We start from the raw sequence: 16,657 nt of genomic DNA, 5'->3' as shown, positions 1-16,657 counted from the left end.
CTCCCTAAGGGTTATTTGAAAGGTCATCTGCAAACTAATTTTGCAAGTTCAAAATTGACAGAAATATGCCTTTATTGGATGAATCGCATCTTTTAGATTTGACAGATAACTTGTCTAAGTATCTTCTATATCAGCGCAGTAAAGTCTTGGAGCAATTCAGAGTAACATCAGGTAACACAAGCTTGAACACTGTAATCACACTTCCCTGGTTTAAATCCAGACTGGTTTTCACTGGAGACACTGTCTTCTTGATCATGGTCAGTGAAGTTCGCTTGGAAGTCAGGGGAAATACTTGTCAAGGCTATTGTTCTTACACTGCTCTCGTTCCAACCACGGCTAGGGATAATATAGGAGAAAACATTTACCCTTCAACATTTCCTTTCCTATTTTTTGTTTCCAGAAATCCTTCCTTGTCTCCCATTTTAAAAGTCTGCCTGCACAGAGACTGAGCTCATTTCCCATCGGTTGTTTTACTTCTTTCAAGCATTAATAATACCAACAAGGGCACATCAGTTTTACCATAACTTCAAGCCAGTGACAACTGTTATAGCCACAGCCTCAAGGCATTCACAAAAATACGTTTTTGTCTTGATTTCTCTAACACATCCAACAGGGAATATTGATTGGAGCTTGATTACACAAATATTCTGAGCAGTCACCCTAATAATGAAAAAGAACAATATGATACGGTATAAAAGTGTCTTCTAGCTGTAAATTAACCCCCTCCCCTGAATAAGAAGTCTGCCCAGTCAAGGTTGAGCAGAAGAGACCCTAAATAAAGGACAAGCTTTCAGGCACTTTTGAAATACAACCCCTCCATCCACTGCATAATGCCCTAATTTGCTGAATGGGGAGGCATGTTTTATCACTGTTCGCTTGGTTGCTTTGAAATTTTTTTTTTCCACACACAGCACTGAGATAATGAACATACATTCACTTTCCTGCTCTAAAATCCACTTCTGAACGGAGAGTTGTGGTTTTACCAAAAGCTGAACCATAACAAAAGAACACAACACTGACCCTGCCTCCCTATCCATTGGTAAAAATCTGCTGAGAACTTGTCCTCCCTTGGCATTTGAGACCAATATAGCTGCTGTGCATTCATTAGCCTCCTGGGGGAAAACAAAACAAAACAAAACCAAACCACCCATTAGCAGCCCAGGCAAAAATCAGAGTCACCCGGAGAAAATTAAGAGCAGATCTGATTTCTGACTGCTGTTATAACTGGCCTCAAGACGGACTCATGCGTCCCAAAGCATGTCTCTCTCTTTAAGTGTGTCAGATGGTCTAATAGATGCTGTTGCTTCTCCTTCCTCAAACTTGACCCATTTAAATTCTTAGACCATCAGAGTTAACACAAACCTATTACAATTCTTATTAGAAACAGATTTTTCATTTTCTAAAACAGTCGTCAATAACACACGCCATTGCTCATGCAAAAATATGGCTTGTATTTACATCCTTATTTCCAGAACAGATGTAATGCATCAACACTCATGGTTGGAAGGAGGAGGACGGACTACCAAGTAAAGCACTCTTGCCTGGAACCATGATCATTTTTTACAGTGTCATGAAGGAAACTCCTAAAAAAAACATCACTGGCAAGGTCAGAGAAAGGGAAATGGACACAATGTGGTGGGATGCCTTTTTTTGAATTGGAATTAAGTTTTTACTCCAAAAGTCATTCTCCAGTTGCTGTGAGCTTTTCCCCAATCTGAAAGCTGCAAGTGTCATTCCTTACCTTTTCCTGTTCTCATATAAAATACCTAAGAGGCCTCCAATGGCACAAAGTTGGATGCTCCTGGCAGAAAAGCTGAAAACTTCACATTCCTTTTGGGCAATTCCATGGCTTGCTATTATAACTGCAGCCAAAGAACTATGGCAAAAGACACTTACCCACCAGCCTCTCCCCATTTATAGCATTAAAACCATCTTTTTCATATATTTTCCGCCTCACCAGGTTCATCTGCTGCACTAGGCGGGAACCAGAGAAAGAGAGAGCAGGTGTGAGGTCCAGTCCATGGAGCAGCTGTGCTCCACGTCCACTCCTGCACCACCCAGCGCATTGTGGGGCTGGAGCAACAGCCAGCCATCTCGAAGGTGGTTTAGCAGCTCTGCAAGGACTGAGAGGTTTTCTGCATCATTTGTCCTCAGTTCCCTCTGCATTCAGGAGGGTGAAAGCAGAGCAGGGGAGCTGGGAACAGGCTGCTGGAAGGAGAGCTGAACACAAAGGTTTGTCACCACCCAGCAGGAATGGGATTGCTGGCTAGAAAGCTCAATATGATCGATGGTCGGAGATAACCTCTAAGTCCCTTTCTGCGTAACTCCATACGTTTCTTTTCTGTTCCAGGAAATTAATTCAGATGGTTTTCTTGTCTCTGTTTTGAAGTTCTTTCTCCTTTTTTCCACTAATTAGAAGAAAGACAAATTGGTCTGCAAATAACAGAAACTTGGGTTTATTACCTCTCACTTTATCATGGCAACGTGTTAAACAGGAGGTTTTCAACAATTATCAGCTGCATTTCTCTGATATTGATGCATCCTTACTGGAACTGAGATCCCTCAGGAATGTCCACAAGTGAAAAGCAGACTTCGTCCTACAGAACAAGATGTCTAAACAGAAAATAGGAACAGTTGCTGGCAAGAGCAGCAGAGGCCCACTGTCCTGTTTTCGGCTGGGATAGAGTTAAATTTTGTTCTTAGTAGCTGGTACAGTGTGTTCTGGATTTAGTGTGAGAATGATGTTGATAACACACTGATGTTTTAGTTGTTGCTAAATAATGCTTATCCTAAGTTAAGGATGTTTCAGTTTCCCATGGTCTGCCAGCAAGGAGGCGTACAAGAAGCTGGGAGGAAGCATAGCCACGACAGCTGACCCGAACTAGCCGAATGGATATTCCATACCACAGAACATCATGCTTAGTATATAAACTGGAGGGAGTTGGCCGGGAGTGGTGGATCACTGCTTGGGCATCAGTCAGCAGGTGGTGAACAACTGCATTGTGCATCACTTGTTTTTTGCTTGCATTTTATTTTTTTTGTGCCATGACTTGGATTCAAACCGAGGTTGCTGCTATTAAATTGTTCTTATCTCAAAAAAAAAAGCAAACAAAAAAACCTGAAACCAACCAACCAAAAAACCCACGGAAAAAACAAGTGATGCACAATGCAATTGCTAACCACCTGCTGACTGATGCCCAAGCAGCGATCCACCAGTCCCAGCCAACTCCCCCCAGTTTATATACTAAGCATGATGTTCTATTGTATGGAATATCCATTTGGCTAGTTCGGGTCAGCTGTCGTGGCTATGCTTCCTCCCAGCTTCTTGCACGCCTCCTTGCTGGCAGACCATGGGAAACTGAAACATCCTTAACTTAGGATAAGCATTATTTAGCAACAACTAAAACATCAGTGTGTTATCAACATCATTCTCACACTAAATCCAGAACACACTGTACCAGCTACTAAGAACAAAATTAACTCTATCCTAGCTGAAATCAGGACACCCATGTAGATGAGATCATCCTACAGATCAAAGATCAGTATCCCTATTCCCAAGTCTTGCCAACCCAATAGTCCCCCAGCCAGCATTGCCTCTCTGGGCAACAGCTCTTTTAGTGTCTTTAGGTCCACTTTGATGTTATAAAAAGAACCCTATCATGGCAATTGGCAGCACAGGAAAACATGTACAGATGGACACAGAGAGCTATAGGATGTAACAGATCAAAAATCCAGTTTATAGTTTAAAAATGGTCCTGGCCTACCTATGTGGCTACACGGGAACTGCTGGGAGGCAGAATGCTGCAAGCAATTGTCAGGGATTGCTATACACAGGATTTCTATACAGAAATAAGGGCAAAATACTAATACAGCTCTGAGACACGGCAAGCCCTGCCTGTGTCTTCCATGGCTGCTCTTGCACAGCAATGGGAGAAGGAAGATGCCTTCCAAAAAAGGCAGAGTTTTTACATTTAAGTCATACTAACAGCAGGGCTACCCCTTCAACAAAGCATTTAACAAGCAGACCTTTCTACTAAGTGGAAAAAAATGCCAACAAGCTTAGCAGCTGAGTTAGCCAGTGTGAGCTCTCCCTCAGACAGAGAAGTCTGCAACTCACTCATCTTAGAGGTTGCTTTGAGGTATCCCCCTGAGTTACTGTACCAGGAGTGCAGCATACTCTGTCCCACCCTGGGACTCACCATGCTTCGGTGCGGCAGCAAGTCAGGGGCTATGTTTCACCTCCTGCAAATTCTGAACCTGCAGAGAGCAAGTTAGGAAAAAATGATCATCTTGCTTTGGTCTGATGCAGCTGGAGGTGGATCGGAGTGGGGGGGTATCCTCTTACAGAGCACAGTTTCAATAAAAGCTAAGGAATAAGAGATGTTCCACCAAGTTACTGATGAGCTTGCTGCTCTGTCACTGAGGAGGGGCAAGCCGGGATGCTGGGAGGGGGCTGTGACCACAGCTTGCTTTCACACAATGTCAAAGTGGGCAGATACACAGCGCAGCCAGGAGCTCCCTGAGAGCCACAATAAAACAACAGCACAGCTATACGCACATGATCTCACCATTGGAAATGCCGTGCTAAGTGTCGTCTCCTTCTCTTGTTTTTTTGGGTTGGTGATTTTCCTTTACATACTTGCAAATATTTACCTTGCAGTAACAAATGTTATTTCTCAATAAAAAAGTACCTGACGTAATTCCTTTACCATGTAAGTTTTGGCATTGAAATAATATGCAACACAAAGTTTCTGAACGTTTTTCTCACCAGGAAGAAGAATCGCTATTTTATTTTGAAATACTTCTCTGCTTCTGTTAAACCAGTGAAGATTTTTTTTCAACACTTTCAAGTCCCATTTATAAAAATACCCTTTGAAAAACCTGAAAAGGAAATCAGTAAAATTAATTGCTGTGTTAAAATCATGCTTCCTTTATTGGAAGGATATACGCATGTGTGCATGTTCAGCCAGCAAGGCAGAGGTAAGGAAGAGCTACATCCTGTTTGTTTGGGTTTTTTTTTTAATGAAAAATGATCCAACATTGCACTGAAGCATTATGTCCAGATTCATATGGAAACCATAAAATGCAGATGAAAAAGTATGGTAGACTGGCCTTACCAAATAATTATCAGCAACTTTTATAGTCTGCTCTGGATTGTATACTTAGCAGATACTAATTCAGCATTGAGGAGACTGGCTTGTACCCTGCCAATGTGAGAGCAAGGAATGGTTAGGTCCTGTGCTAAAGCACTGGGTTTGTTTTTCAGAACTATACTATTACTCCATTTTTCACAGTCCCCCATTTATTCTGCACGAGGAATAATTCCATACCTCCCTTTCCATTGCTGCAGCAGTACTCCAAGACCTTGCTACATGATGCTTTATTGTATTTGCTATATAATTTAAATGGCTGCAGTTGTGGCTCTGCTAGCCATGGTAGCACACCACCATGCAGTGGGCAACAGAACAATTCCAGTATTTAGGAAACAGTGTTTTAGCTTTACCTTTGGAGTGGGCATTTCCCACAAACAAGCTGCCCCAGAACATTCAGTTTCTGATCAGGGTCTGAAACTGTGTTTTTATTTGAGCTTCATGAATAGCAAGGCTACCTATAAGCAGCTGCTTTTGGAACAAAGGAAGCGGGAAGGAGACAGAGATGGGGAGCAGGAGTGCAGTAGAGAGGGAACCACCACCTCCCATCAGCACCAGGAACATCCATCCCCAACCATGTGGTGTATTCAACAGAGCCAGACCCTACCACCTGCACCAAACATGTGACTGTGGGCTTCCTCACAGAGATGACCGAGACCAAAAGCACAGTTACCTCCTCACTGTGAGCAGTAAGGTCTAGCTTGCAACTTCGACAGTGGTCCATAACCAGAGGATGCAGTTTTCCTAACGCGTTCTCCCAGGGACCAAGATTTGGTCATGTGAAAAGCCAGACCACATTATCACATTCTATCACCATTAAACAAAATTTTAACCAGAAGCTCTAACCAGCCCTGATGGTCACAGCAGCCCCCGGTCTCTCCATGATACTTATCACAGAACTGCTAGCAAAAACCAAAATATATTTGGGGACCAATGTATCAAAATATATCATGGAAATCGGACTCCCACAGGAATAAATAGGATTTTATGGGCACATTTTCCTGAAACTATGAAATCACTTCAGAAATGTCATCTTTGTCATTCAGACAGAGGATGAACAAATATTTTAAGTGCTGGAAATGTCAGATGTCAATCAGCTCTTTCACATTCACAGAGGCTATTGTACACATGGCGAATACTCCAGGCTTCCCAGCCAGGGGTGGTCAACCCTCCTGCCCCTGACTGGAACCAGGGCATCGACCCAGTACTCCGACACACAGCTAAATCCTTGGGAACAGCGTGGAGAACTGCAGGAACTCTTCCCAGCATCTTCTTGGGTCTGGCCAGTGAGGGTGCTGAAGGCCCAGATGCCATGCAATTACAAAGTCCTAGTAGCATTGTTATATGCTTTAGAATACCAAATATTTCACTGGTTTCAAACGATACTTTTCCTTGTTTCAAGACAGACTCGAAAAGACAAAATCTAGAGGGTTTTTAATCTTCTGCCATCATTTATGAAGGCGTACAAGGCAGACACAATCCAGCCCACTGAAATGACAACCAAGCCAGTTTATGATTTTACAAGGGAGCAGGAAGCATCCATATTCTTTTAACAACTACAAAACTGCCCTTGGGCCAGGTCCTGGGGTCTGTTTTGTTTCGTTTCATCTGAAGACACGTTTCTGCAGAACTGTACGATCTCTGTCCACAAGGTGGAGCAGCTAAATAGCCTGAGATGCAGATGCCAAGCCCCAAGTTCAGAAAAAGGGAAAAGAATCGTCTAACAATGCACTTTTAGAGACGTTACCTATGCCTGCACCCTTGGAGGATCCGTATTAAAGTGCTTTTATTTGCCACAAATAACATAAGTCTTCAAAAAAGGCTTGTATTAGGTTTATGTTTTGAGTTTACTCATTAAAGTAGTATTCAAGTCTTAACTATGGTACTTCCATTATATGTAAACACATTCTTTTCTTGACACTGACACATGCTTTCTATCACATGGAAATCTTTTAGTACATCTGAGAAAACAGTTAAAAACTCTTGGAGAGAGTTAGTAAGAGAATAAAGTCCCCAAACCCAACAATGTAGAAAGGATCAGCTGAGTCCAAAACACATAGAAGAAAACCCAGATTTACACCTGAAACATCAGTCCTCGGCTGACGTGAAGCGTGCATCGGCAAAGCTTGGGAACTCTTCCCGGATCCTTGGATCCAGAGCATATTTCACTTCAACACCGCTGGATGAGATTCTGTGCTACGCAGGCTGTCTCTATTTCCTAGCAGGTCACTTGATGCCAGGGAGGAAAGGGATGCATTTGTTCAGTGGTGTGCCTGAGCTGATGATACCGCAAGCGAATCTCTTTGGAGAAAATTCCAAAACTTCATCTTAATTCATTACTTGTGCACACAATTGGACCTGACCTTTCCAGCTTCAGCAACAATCCTGAAACCTCTGATTCCTTAAGATTCTCATACAATATACACAATTAATAGAAAACATAATTTTATACTAGCCACTGCATGAAGCACACTTCTAAGTGCTAAGCTGATAAGCCATGACTGAAATGTTTTCATCCTCATTTATAAGTGCTAGCATCACTTCTCTGATATTTTGATCAATTGATATCAATTTACTAGTTAACAGATCATCTTTTCCCAGTTCCTACGCAGGTTTCCCTTTTGATTTTTTCTTGAGATTGCATTGCCAGCAAAACCTTCTCACGGCTGCTCTCCTTATTTGCTCCATTAGGTTCTATAAATTAGGTAAGGTTAGCACAGCACCTAGGAGAAAATCATCTTACAATTCTCAGCACTTGGACACTTTCCCTCCCAGATACACGAATGGGAATCGGAAGATTGAGTTTATCTCTAACATGGTTTCCATTTTTAACAAATCACCCTCATTTTTAAATCTTAGTACAATGTCTGGAGTTTTTTTTAACAACATCCCCAAATTGTTTTGTCTAATTAAACTATTTGAAGTTCCTATTGTGAACGGATGTTGAATTGCTTAAATCTCCTTGAAAATTAGCCTGTGTCAGTCGGTACTGAACGAAGTCCAAGTATTTTAAGCAAAGGCTAAACACTTCAAAAGCATCTACTGCAACCGGGTTAAAAAGATCACTTCGAATTCACTGCTTTACTGGTGAAAAAGATCTAGCATAGGTAGTGCAATGTGGGGTGTGTATTCACTCTGAAAACTGCTTCAAGAGCGTAAGATGAGCAATGAAGTTCTTTACTCATTTTTTTCTGGCCTAGAAGAACCAGTGATGGGTACCATTCCTATGGCACTCCACATTTATGTTCCCTGTAGCTACAAAAGCCTGACTATAAATGCCCCAATTCCACAAACTTCCATTACCTACTTCAATTAAGGTACAGATTCAAAGAACACTTTTCTGGCACAAACTGACTCTTTAGTTAAGGAGCTCTGCCAGTAAACTTTTACCATCACAGCTAGCCACAAGTTTTAAGTGTAGTTTAGGGACACATATAAAAATATAGAGGAGAACAACTTTAATTGTAGGTCATCTGTTTACCTCCTGTTTTTAGAAGGCTCTGCACATAAGACAAGGAATAAGCAGATTAATTTTTGAGTATTTCCTATCCTGCAAAGAATCCGCAGACATTACCTGTTGTGAGCCATTTTTTAGAGGAACACTTACTTTCTATGTACCTGTGACTAAGCTAACCAAGCACTGTAAAATTTAAAAGCCTTCCCTAAGCAAGCAAAACATTTATTTATGGAACAATGAATTGATTTAATTTCTCTACAATATCTTTAAGATTGTCACATTAGAAAAATATGCATTTGTACAACATGAGCATACCCTACCTTTTGAAGCAGCCGCAAGACAGTAAGTATAGTTTGTGTGTGGAGAACAGTAATCACAGATGCCTAGAACTTAAAATAGTAATCTATTAATTAGCATTTCAAGTATGGAAGAACTTATTTCAAAAGGTTTGCCTCATACCCATAGTAGTAGATAGATTAACAGAAAATTACTTCTGTGCATTACAACACCAGAGCTCACAGCTGTGGAAAGGAATTCTGTTAAGCAGGCAAATGAATATTTGCGTGCTCTTTCAACAATGTATGGACGACACCTGAAATGGAGGTATAATTGGTTTCTTTGTCCCTACCCTTCCTGACTGCAGCAATGTATTGCTTGTTTCTTTTCATCTAATATTTTCCCTATAAACTTCTGTTAAAACTCCCCTTGTTCATCATCTCCTTAAATAACCGTATCTGTCATGCTGAGTACAGCTCTGTCTCCAATCCCATTCATCTGCAGCCACTCATCAGAGTGCAAGCACTTCAAAGATTAAAAGAGAATTGCTTCCCTTCTCATTTCTTAACCACCAATATTCAGGAGGGTGAGTTTTCATCCATTGGCAGGCTCTGAGCAAGAAGGCAAGAGCATGAATAACTAATGACAAATATGTCCAGGAAGATTTCTCCTGGCTGTTTTGAAATGTCTTCCTTTGTTCACACAAGAGAGTTGATGAGCAAACAAATGAGCAAAGGGAATTCATAAGACATAAGGACAACTCATAGGCACTAAAACATAACAAAAAGATATTTTTCTTTCAAAAGGACAATGCTGACTTTCTTTAAACACTCCTCAGGACACCCAGAGACACAAGCATGCAGCAGTAGTGATGTGATAACTTAACACTTCCCCTCCTTTTTCCTCTACATTGTTTGTTATCTTTCCCATACTTGAGTCATCCAAGTAGAATGACAGCACACACCTCAGCCCTGTCACTGCAAGATCCCACAGCTTAGGGTATTAACAGATGGGCTCTAGGAAGTCTAGCCATAGAAATGTAACTGACTGCTCTTCTTATCTCTATGATGCTGCTACCCCTCGCAGGGATTCAGCAGAATGGAACCGGTGGGTACCCTTCAGCCGCTTCCCTGCTAAGCCAGGCAAGTGGCTTCAGCCCAGCTCCACGAACGCTGGGCATGAAGCTGCTAGACTTTGTGCTGAAACAGCAGAGATGGACACTGGCCATTCCAGCTGCTGCAGCAGGCAGGAACAAATGGTTAGAGAGAAAAAGGAGGCTAAACCTGTAATCACCACAACCTTTTGTATAAGGGAATGTCAATCTGCCGTAGGATGAAAAACAGCACTAGAATTGGACATCTGCTCAAGTTCCAGACATTTATATACACTGGGTGTGGAAGTCTACGCTGTTTTGTGGACAAAGACATTTTTAAAATCCCTGCCAGCTCTTGGTAGGCAATTCACTAACATGGATATCAAATTCACTGCATCTATTATTTGCAACAAACAACAGGATCAGGCAGCTTTTTTTTTTTTTTTCACTTGTCAGATATATTGACTGTCTTCCAGTCTTCTGCTGATGTGGTCCTAGTCCAGGATCTGCTTTCTTCTGTTAGATCAAACCTGCACTCTCAGTGCTCGGCAACTAGAACGCAGACTCAAGGTCCTGGTGAAACCCTACTTCTACTGGTATCACAAAAAGCCATGTCAGATATGAGCGACCACCTATGGCCACAACAGGCCATTTCTGCCACCATAACTTTGTGTAACTATGAACCCTGTTGGGATGACACTCTTGCCCGAGGTAGACGAAGTGGTTGATAGGTAACAGAGGTATGTTTTCAGCCAACAACTTCTATGCTCTCTTATCTCTGATTGCTTCTGACAGGGGCTGCTCTTCCTCTCCATCTCTGTGGAGCAGTTGACCTCCTCTCCCGCATAACCCACACTACACACTGACTCATCAGCGGTACCACCGTGCTGTGGGAACATGGGCAGCCCCCTACGACCTTCCATACAGACAACAGTGAGCACAGGATACCTTTGAAGGTCACGACTGGGAGCATATAACAAGATGAAGAAAAGAATTTTAAAATAACTAAAACCGAGAAAGTGAAGAGTGTTAACGTTTTCCTCCTCTGTGCTTTAATGCTGCATCATAATCTGGACAATAAGATGTAACTGAAAAGGAATAAGAAGTCAGAAGACCCATACAGCCCAAGGGTAACAGTCTTTTTCTGTAGCAGAAAAATGCTGATACACTGGAAGCTCTTTTCTCCAACCAGCTTTCCAAAGAGTCTCAAGGTGCCACCTCAAAGGTACAAACTGCAGTTAGTGCTCCAGCGGTTACATGGTGCTGTTATGGGGACAGTGGCAAAGGGCAACCTCCAACAGGAATGGGAAACTCCCAACCACTCCACCAAGTAGAAAAAATAAAGCATACCTGACCTTTCAACTGCCTGATAACCTCATGTCTGTTTTAATACAGAGTCTGCAATAACGTCACCCTGATCTCTAGTCTTGTCCCGTTTTAGTACAGTCTTCGGACTATGCACCAAAATAGCCATAAAACAGTATCAAAAGCATGGAGAAAGCATGTTATGACATTTCCCTCCCCTCTCCTCTCTCTTGCTGTGCTCACACACATACACACATTAATTGAAAGGAACCCAGCAAACTTGGTGGATTTTCCCCCTCAAGCTGACATGGCAATTTATCCCAAGTTTTACATGCTTTGTAGCACATCCTATTAGAAGCAGTCCTAGAACGTGTGAAATTTGGTTCAGTGTGATATACCATTATGGCTTAGAAAAAAATGCAATATTGAGCCTAGAATTTATGTGAATGAGCAGAACCAAAGCAAACACCTCCCTCAGGACCTGTTTGCTCAGCACAGTTTTACTGGTGTAAGATAGGTGTGAATTTAGAATAGTACAATTATAGCTGCTTAATTCCTCAAAACAGATACATTAATTCAGGCACATTTATTCTGCCCTTCCCCAGATTTGCTGATGTTGCTCTGGTAGGGGCTTACATTGAAACAAATTAAAAATGACTCTCTCTAGTATTTTGAATGAGTTACTATGGGTCAGCTGTGGTGCAGTAACTGAAAATGCAACAATCCACAGGCAGCCAAAATTCAAGATAAAGGCTGAATGCTGTTCTTTAAGTTCAAAGCCAGCACCTTGTGGTCTTTGTTACATACTACCAGACAAAGTGTGGCAAGCTACCTCAGCTCAGAGGACACACAGCAACACAGTAAGCTGTGCCAACTCAACCATACGTTAATCACAACCTCATCTGCAAACAAATTGCACATTCTCTGCATTTACACAACTTACACTTACACTCTTGCATTCGTAGTTTAAGACATACTCTAAAGCTTTTACGTTTATGAAAGGCACCACATTCGTTGACACACATTAGCCTTATTTGTTGCACTGTTTTACTGTCACTTTTTGTTTTCTTAAAAAGGTGAAATCTTGAGGTTTAACCCTTGGCAAGATATTGTTCAACACCTACACACAGCAGGGTACCCCACTCTATCTTCTCCTTGCTTATTATCTTTTACACGTATCAGTGTCATTAACAACAGACGTGACAGCACACAAACCCATCTAATTCAATTTACTTTGTAATGCAAATTTATATTAATAGAAAAATGTCATTAAGTAGATAAAATAGATGTGAATTAAAAAAGAATCACGTAAGCTTAAAAAAACAGGTACCTTAATTAGGAATGCCACCGTATTTAAAAGCTGAAATTAAAATATTCTTAATTTTTGCAGCCAAAGAGTGTAATGACACATTAACTACTCACCACAGAAGAATTGTATATTTTCAATATCCTAAAAAATTTGATTTTTGGTTAGGGACAACTACAATATTTACCTCAACTGCCTGTGTAACAACCTACACCTTTTCTTAACAAGCTGAACTTACAACAATACAATATAACATGCACAGTAGGCTATTTTACAAAAGCCAATCTGCCATTTGAGCACTCTCCATGTTCACTTGTGCTTTTAAGTTAAAGACCTTGATGCCCACCCTGCAACTGACAACATGCAGGGCCCCCATACCTGCACCAACTCCTCTAGAAGTCCAGGGGCTCACGTGAACTCAACAAGAAGATCAGGCCTATAATGACAGAGACAGGTTACTCCACTGTGAACTACGATTTACCACCTTTTGCACTGTGAGAAGAAACTCAGGCAGGAAACGTGACAGCACTGTAGCTAAATGCTAAATCCAATACCGGACAGATTTTATCTATGGAGAACGACCTTGCAACACATACTAAGCTTTAGATGAGGCTTAATGTGCCACAATAATACAACAGGCATCAACTTTTAAGAAAACCCACGAAACCCTTTTTATTCTTTTAAGAAATTGTACCAGCCCAAGAATCACCAGATGAATGAAAGCAAGTCATTTGTTTACACAGGAAGTAGAATCCACAGTCTAAACGCTACGACTAGACTTCATTACCATCACTTAAACCTATTCACTAGAAATCACTTCTGGTCCACCAGCGTCTTAGGAGAAAGAGTATCCCGGTTATCCCGTTAATTCCGTACTGATGTTAGTCGTGCTAATTTCTGCTTTCCTTCGCATTGTTACATTTACTCGATGTGGCTAGAAGCAGTTTGCAGCTTTTCTTCCCCCCACCGTAAAATTACACATATTGGACATAAGCAAGCTTAGTAACCTCACTTCAGGGAGCCCACACGTTCAACAGTTAAAACTACAGTTTTCGCACGCTGGTACGCCGTCTCCGGCTCTGAAGCCAACCACAGCAACGCTCGCGACCTCCCGAAACCGTCCTTTCCCGAAGCCGTGCTATTAAACACGGTTTTACAGAAACACGTCGGATCGTTACGGGCAACTAAGCCCCGCGCCCCGACGTTCCCGGGAGAGCGGGGGTCCCTCGTTAGCCGGCCCCCGGCTTCCGCCGCGCAGCTCCTCAGGCGACCGGGCAGCCGGCTCGGCTTGCTGGGGCACCGTAACTTTTATTTGGCGATCGCGCCCCGCAGCCGGCTCGCAGCCCGAGCCCGCGCCGCCGCGGCCGCCCCCGAGGGCCGCCCCCGGGGCGCCTTGTTCCCCACCGCCGGCCCCGGGCGTGGGGCGGCGCAGCGGGCCCCGGCCTGCGGCAGCCCTCCGGGCCGGCGCCCACGCCCAGGCGCTGCCGCGCGGCAGACAATGGGGGCCGGCAGCCCCGCGCCCGCCGGGCTGAGGCGGCGGTTACTCACCGAACAAGGTCAGAGCCATCGCGGCGGCGGCAGCGGCGGCGGGGCGGGCCCGGGGGGCGGCGGGGGCTGGCCGGGCGGCGCGGGGCTGGCATTGGCGCGGCAGCTCTCGCATCAGCGGCGGGGCGCGCCTGCAACACAAGTTGGGCGCGGGGCTGTCAGGGCGCCCCGCGGCACCGGCGGCCGCTGCCACTTGCTGCCGCGGGGCGGGGCGGCCGCAGACGGCGGCGGAGGGCAGGGCAGGGCAAGGGAGGGGAGGGGAGAGCCCTGGGCCGGGGCGGGGAGAGCCGGGGGGGGGGGGGGGCGACGGCCGAGGGACGCGAGGCAGTGGCGGGGAGCTCACCGCCTCCCCCCCCGCCCCCCCGCCGCCTCCCGCCCGCGCTCACGTTGCGGCCCGCCGCCTCGGGGAGCCATCTTGCGCCGCCACACGACCCGCCTTCCTCCCGCCGCAGCCGGCGGGACGGTTCCCATGGCAACGCGGCCGGCCCGCCAGGGCACAAAGGGAAGCGTCGTCCCCCTCATGCGGGGCGGCCGGCCGGGCCCGGCCGCGGGAGGGGGCGGCGGCGGCCGTGGCCCCCATCCCCCTCACAACGTACGTGGCACCGGCCGCGCCCGGCTCGTCCCTCGGGCACCCGCCGGGGGCCGTCCCGGACGACTCGTCTCCGCTGAGGAGATTCTCTGTGGTACCAGCCCCGGGGTACGCAGCTGCCCCCCCCCCCGGGGAGCGGCCCAGCCGGGTCGGCCTGTGCCTCTTCAGCCTTGGCAGGGCTGCGCCTACCTGGTACTGGAGAAAAAACAACGGTCTTGTGGGAAACGTGACTTTTTTTAAAGCGAGATGAACGTTTCCACTGAAATGCCAGCAAGCAGCAAGAGAGCAAAACTGTGGAATTCCCCTCAAAACGTTGTGGTGCGAGAAATTTCAGCCGGCCCACCTGCCATCATTTTTCACTGTCCAGGACTGTAAATTTCGGAGCTAAAAGCATGTAAGTGAAAAGACAGCACCATGCCCAGTGTAACTCATTGATACAGTTTGCTTTTTTAACCTGAAACCGGGTATTTAAAACAGTGGTTAGTTAGTACTCAGCAGATCTTCCCCAGCATAAGCAGGATAATCAGACCTGCCTCGTTTAGTGATACAATAGTTTCTCACTTACAGGTATTACTTCACCTTTCAGACCAAAGCTGTGTGTGCCAAGAATTCAAATCCAGCCTGAGCATGATCAACACAAATTGTTTACTCAAGCAGCTGTGCAAATCCACAACCTTCAGCAGAGGCTTCGGAGACATCAGCCAGGGCAAGCAGATTGTGCAGGTGTTTTTATGAGCATCGGACAGCCTGCCCCACCTTTGCCTGGGGCACTGTGGTGGCTACCACAGCGGGTGTGCGGTGGGAGGCACGACTTCAAGACAAGATTTTTGCCATGGGACAGTCTGAAGGAGGAAGAGCGTGTACGTAGGCTGCATCTACAGCTGCTGCAACTAATGGTTCCAGTCGCGTGAATGCAGCAAGTACATAAAACATTTTCTTTCAACAAGGCAGCTGAAACTTAAGAGTCTGTCTGAAGAATGGGTGTTGTATGTAGTTTCTTGTACGCAGGTTTTCATACTCTGCATTCTACCTAGTCTTTTTGTAGAGAACAAAAGGGAAAGATTGTGTGGGGAAGTTTTCTATATCTTTAAATCTTGTTTTATACAGCAAGAAAAAACATGGGGTTTTGTTATGCCTGTCAACTGTTTCAAAACACAGGGTTTTATGTTGATATATTTTGCTTATTGTGCAAACTTAAAAAAATTTTATCCCAGAGGGATCGTTTCCTCTGCTTTATTCCTTCCCAAATGAATTCTATCACATTGGACCTGATTTCACAAAACATTTTCATTTTGCATGTATAAAGTGCAAACATTTATTTAGCAGCTGGACTACTGAGAAATAATATTTTAATTGCAGGACTAAGGAAGGTTAAAAATAGATGAAAAATGGTTTGGAAAAAAGCAACACACAAAAAATCTCTGCCGCTCTGCCTACATGATTTGACCTTTGACGGAGTGTTTTGCTTTGCCTTTTGGAAATAAGTTGGATCTTCATATAGATTTTTTTTCCTCTTTTATTTCTTTGACTTAAATACCAAGCTTTCATTCCAATTTCCTTCAATTAAATAGCCAGCTTTTACTCTTCCACTACTCCAGAATCTTTTTTCCTATCTACTGAACTGTATGTTTACATTAGAAATGTTTTCCTGTCCAGAGGAAGTAACACTATTTTTCATGATAGGCATTATCACTACTAGAGTTGTTAAGATCAGTCTGAGTAATTTGATTAGTCATTTCAATTGTCTAATAATGCCTTTGCTATTAATGCAGCTATGGCTCAAACCTAGGGAAGTGTGTTGGTCATTTCACAGTTAGTTACTAGAGCCATATTTTACTGTGCCAGGGAGAGTTCTGCAGCTGATCTGAGTTTTCAAAACAAATTGAGCTCAATCATTATTTCTGATTAGATTATTTGCTTGGTTTGGGAGGATGTT

The 16,657-nt window shown here is 44.1% G+C and overlaps 1 protein-coding gene across 2 annotated transcripts in view; it reads right to left on the bottom strand.

Annotated features, from left to right (window-relative positions):
- Positions 1-14,836, bottom strand: part of CHN1 (chimerin 1) — a 106,477-nt gene extending 91,641 nt beyond the window's left edge. The window contains exons 1-2 of one of the 2 annotated variants that reach the window (XM_075028410.1): positions 14,519-14,836; positions 14,136-14,263 (exon numbers count right to left, since the gene is read on the bottom strand). In XM_075028410.1, the coding sequence (XP_074884511.1) occupies positions 14,136-14,263; positions 14,519-14,712 (322 nt within the window). In that variant the 5' untranslated portion in view covers positions 14,713-14,836. The remainder of the gene's footprint in view (positions 1-14,135; positions 14,264-14,518) is intronic. The other variant, XM_075028409.1, reaches the window with a different exon arrangement.
- Positions 14,837-16,657: the final 1,821 nt, after the last annotated feature.

Source organism: Buteo buteo, chromosome 5 (genome assembly GCF_964188355.1).
Source record: "Buteo buteo chromosome 5, bButBut1.hap1.1, whole genome shotgun sequence".
In the NCBI taxonomy this organism is placed as follows: domain Eukaryota; kingdom Metazoa; phylum Chordata; class Aves; order Accipitriformes; family Accipitridae; genus Buteo; species Buteo buteo.
The sequence above is the reverse complement of the archived record's forward strand: the minus strand, read 5'-3'. Positions and strand labels throughout refer to the sequence as shown.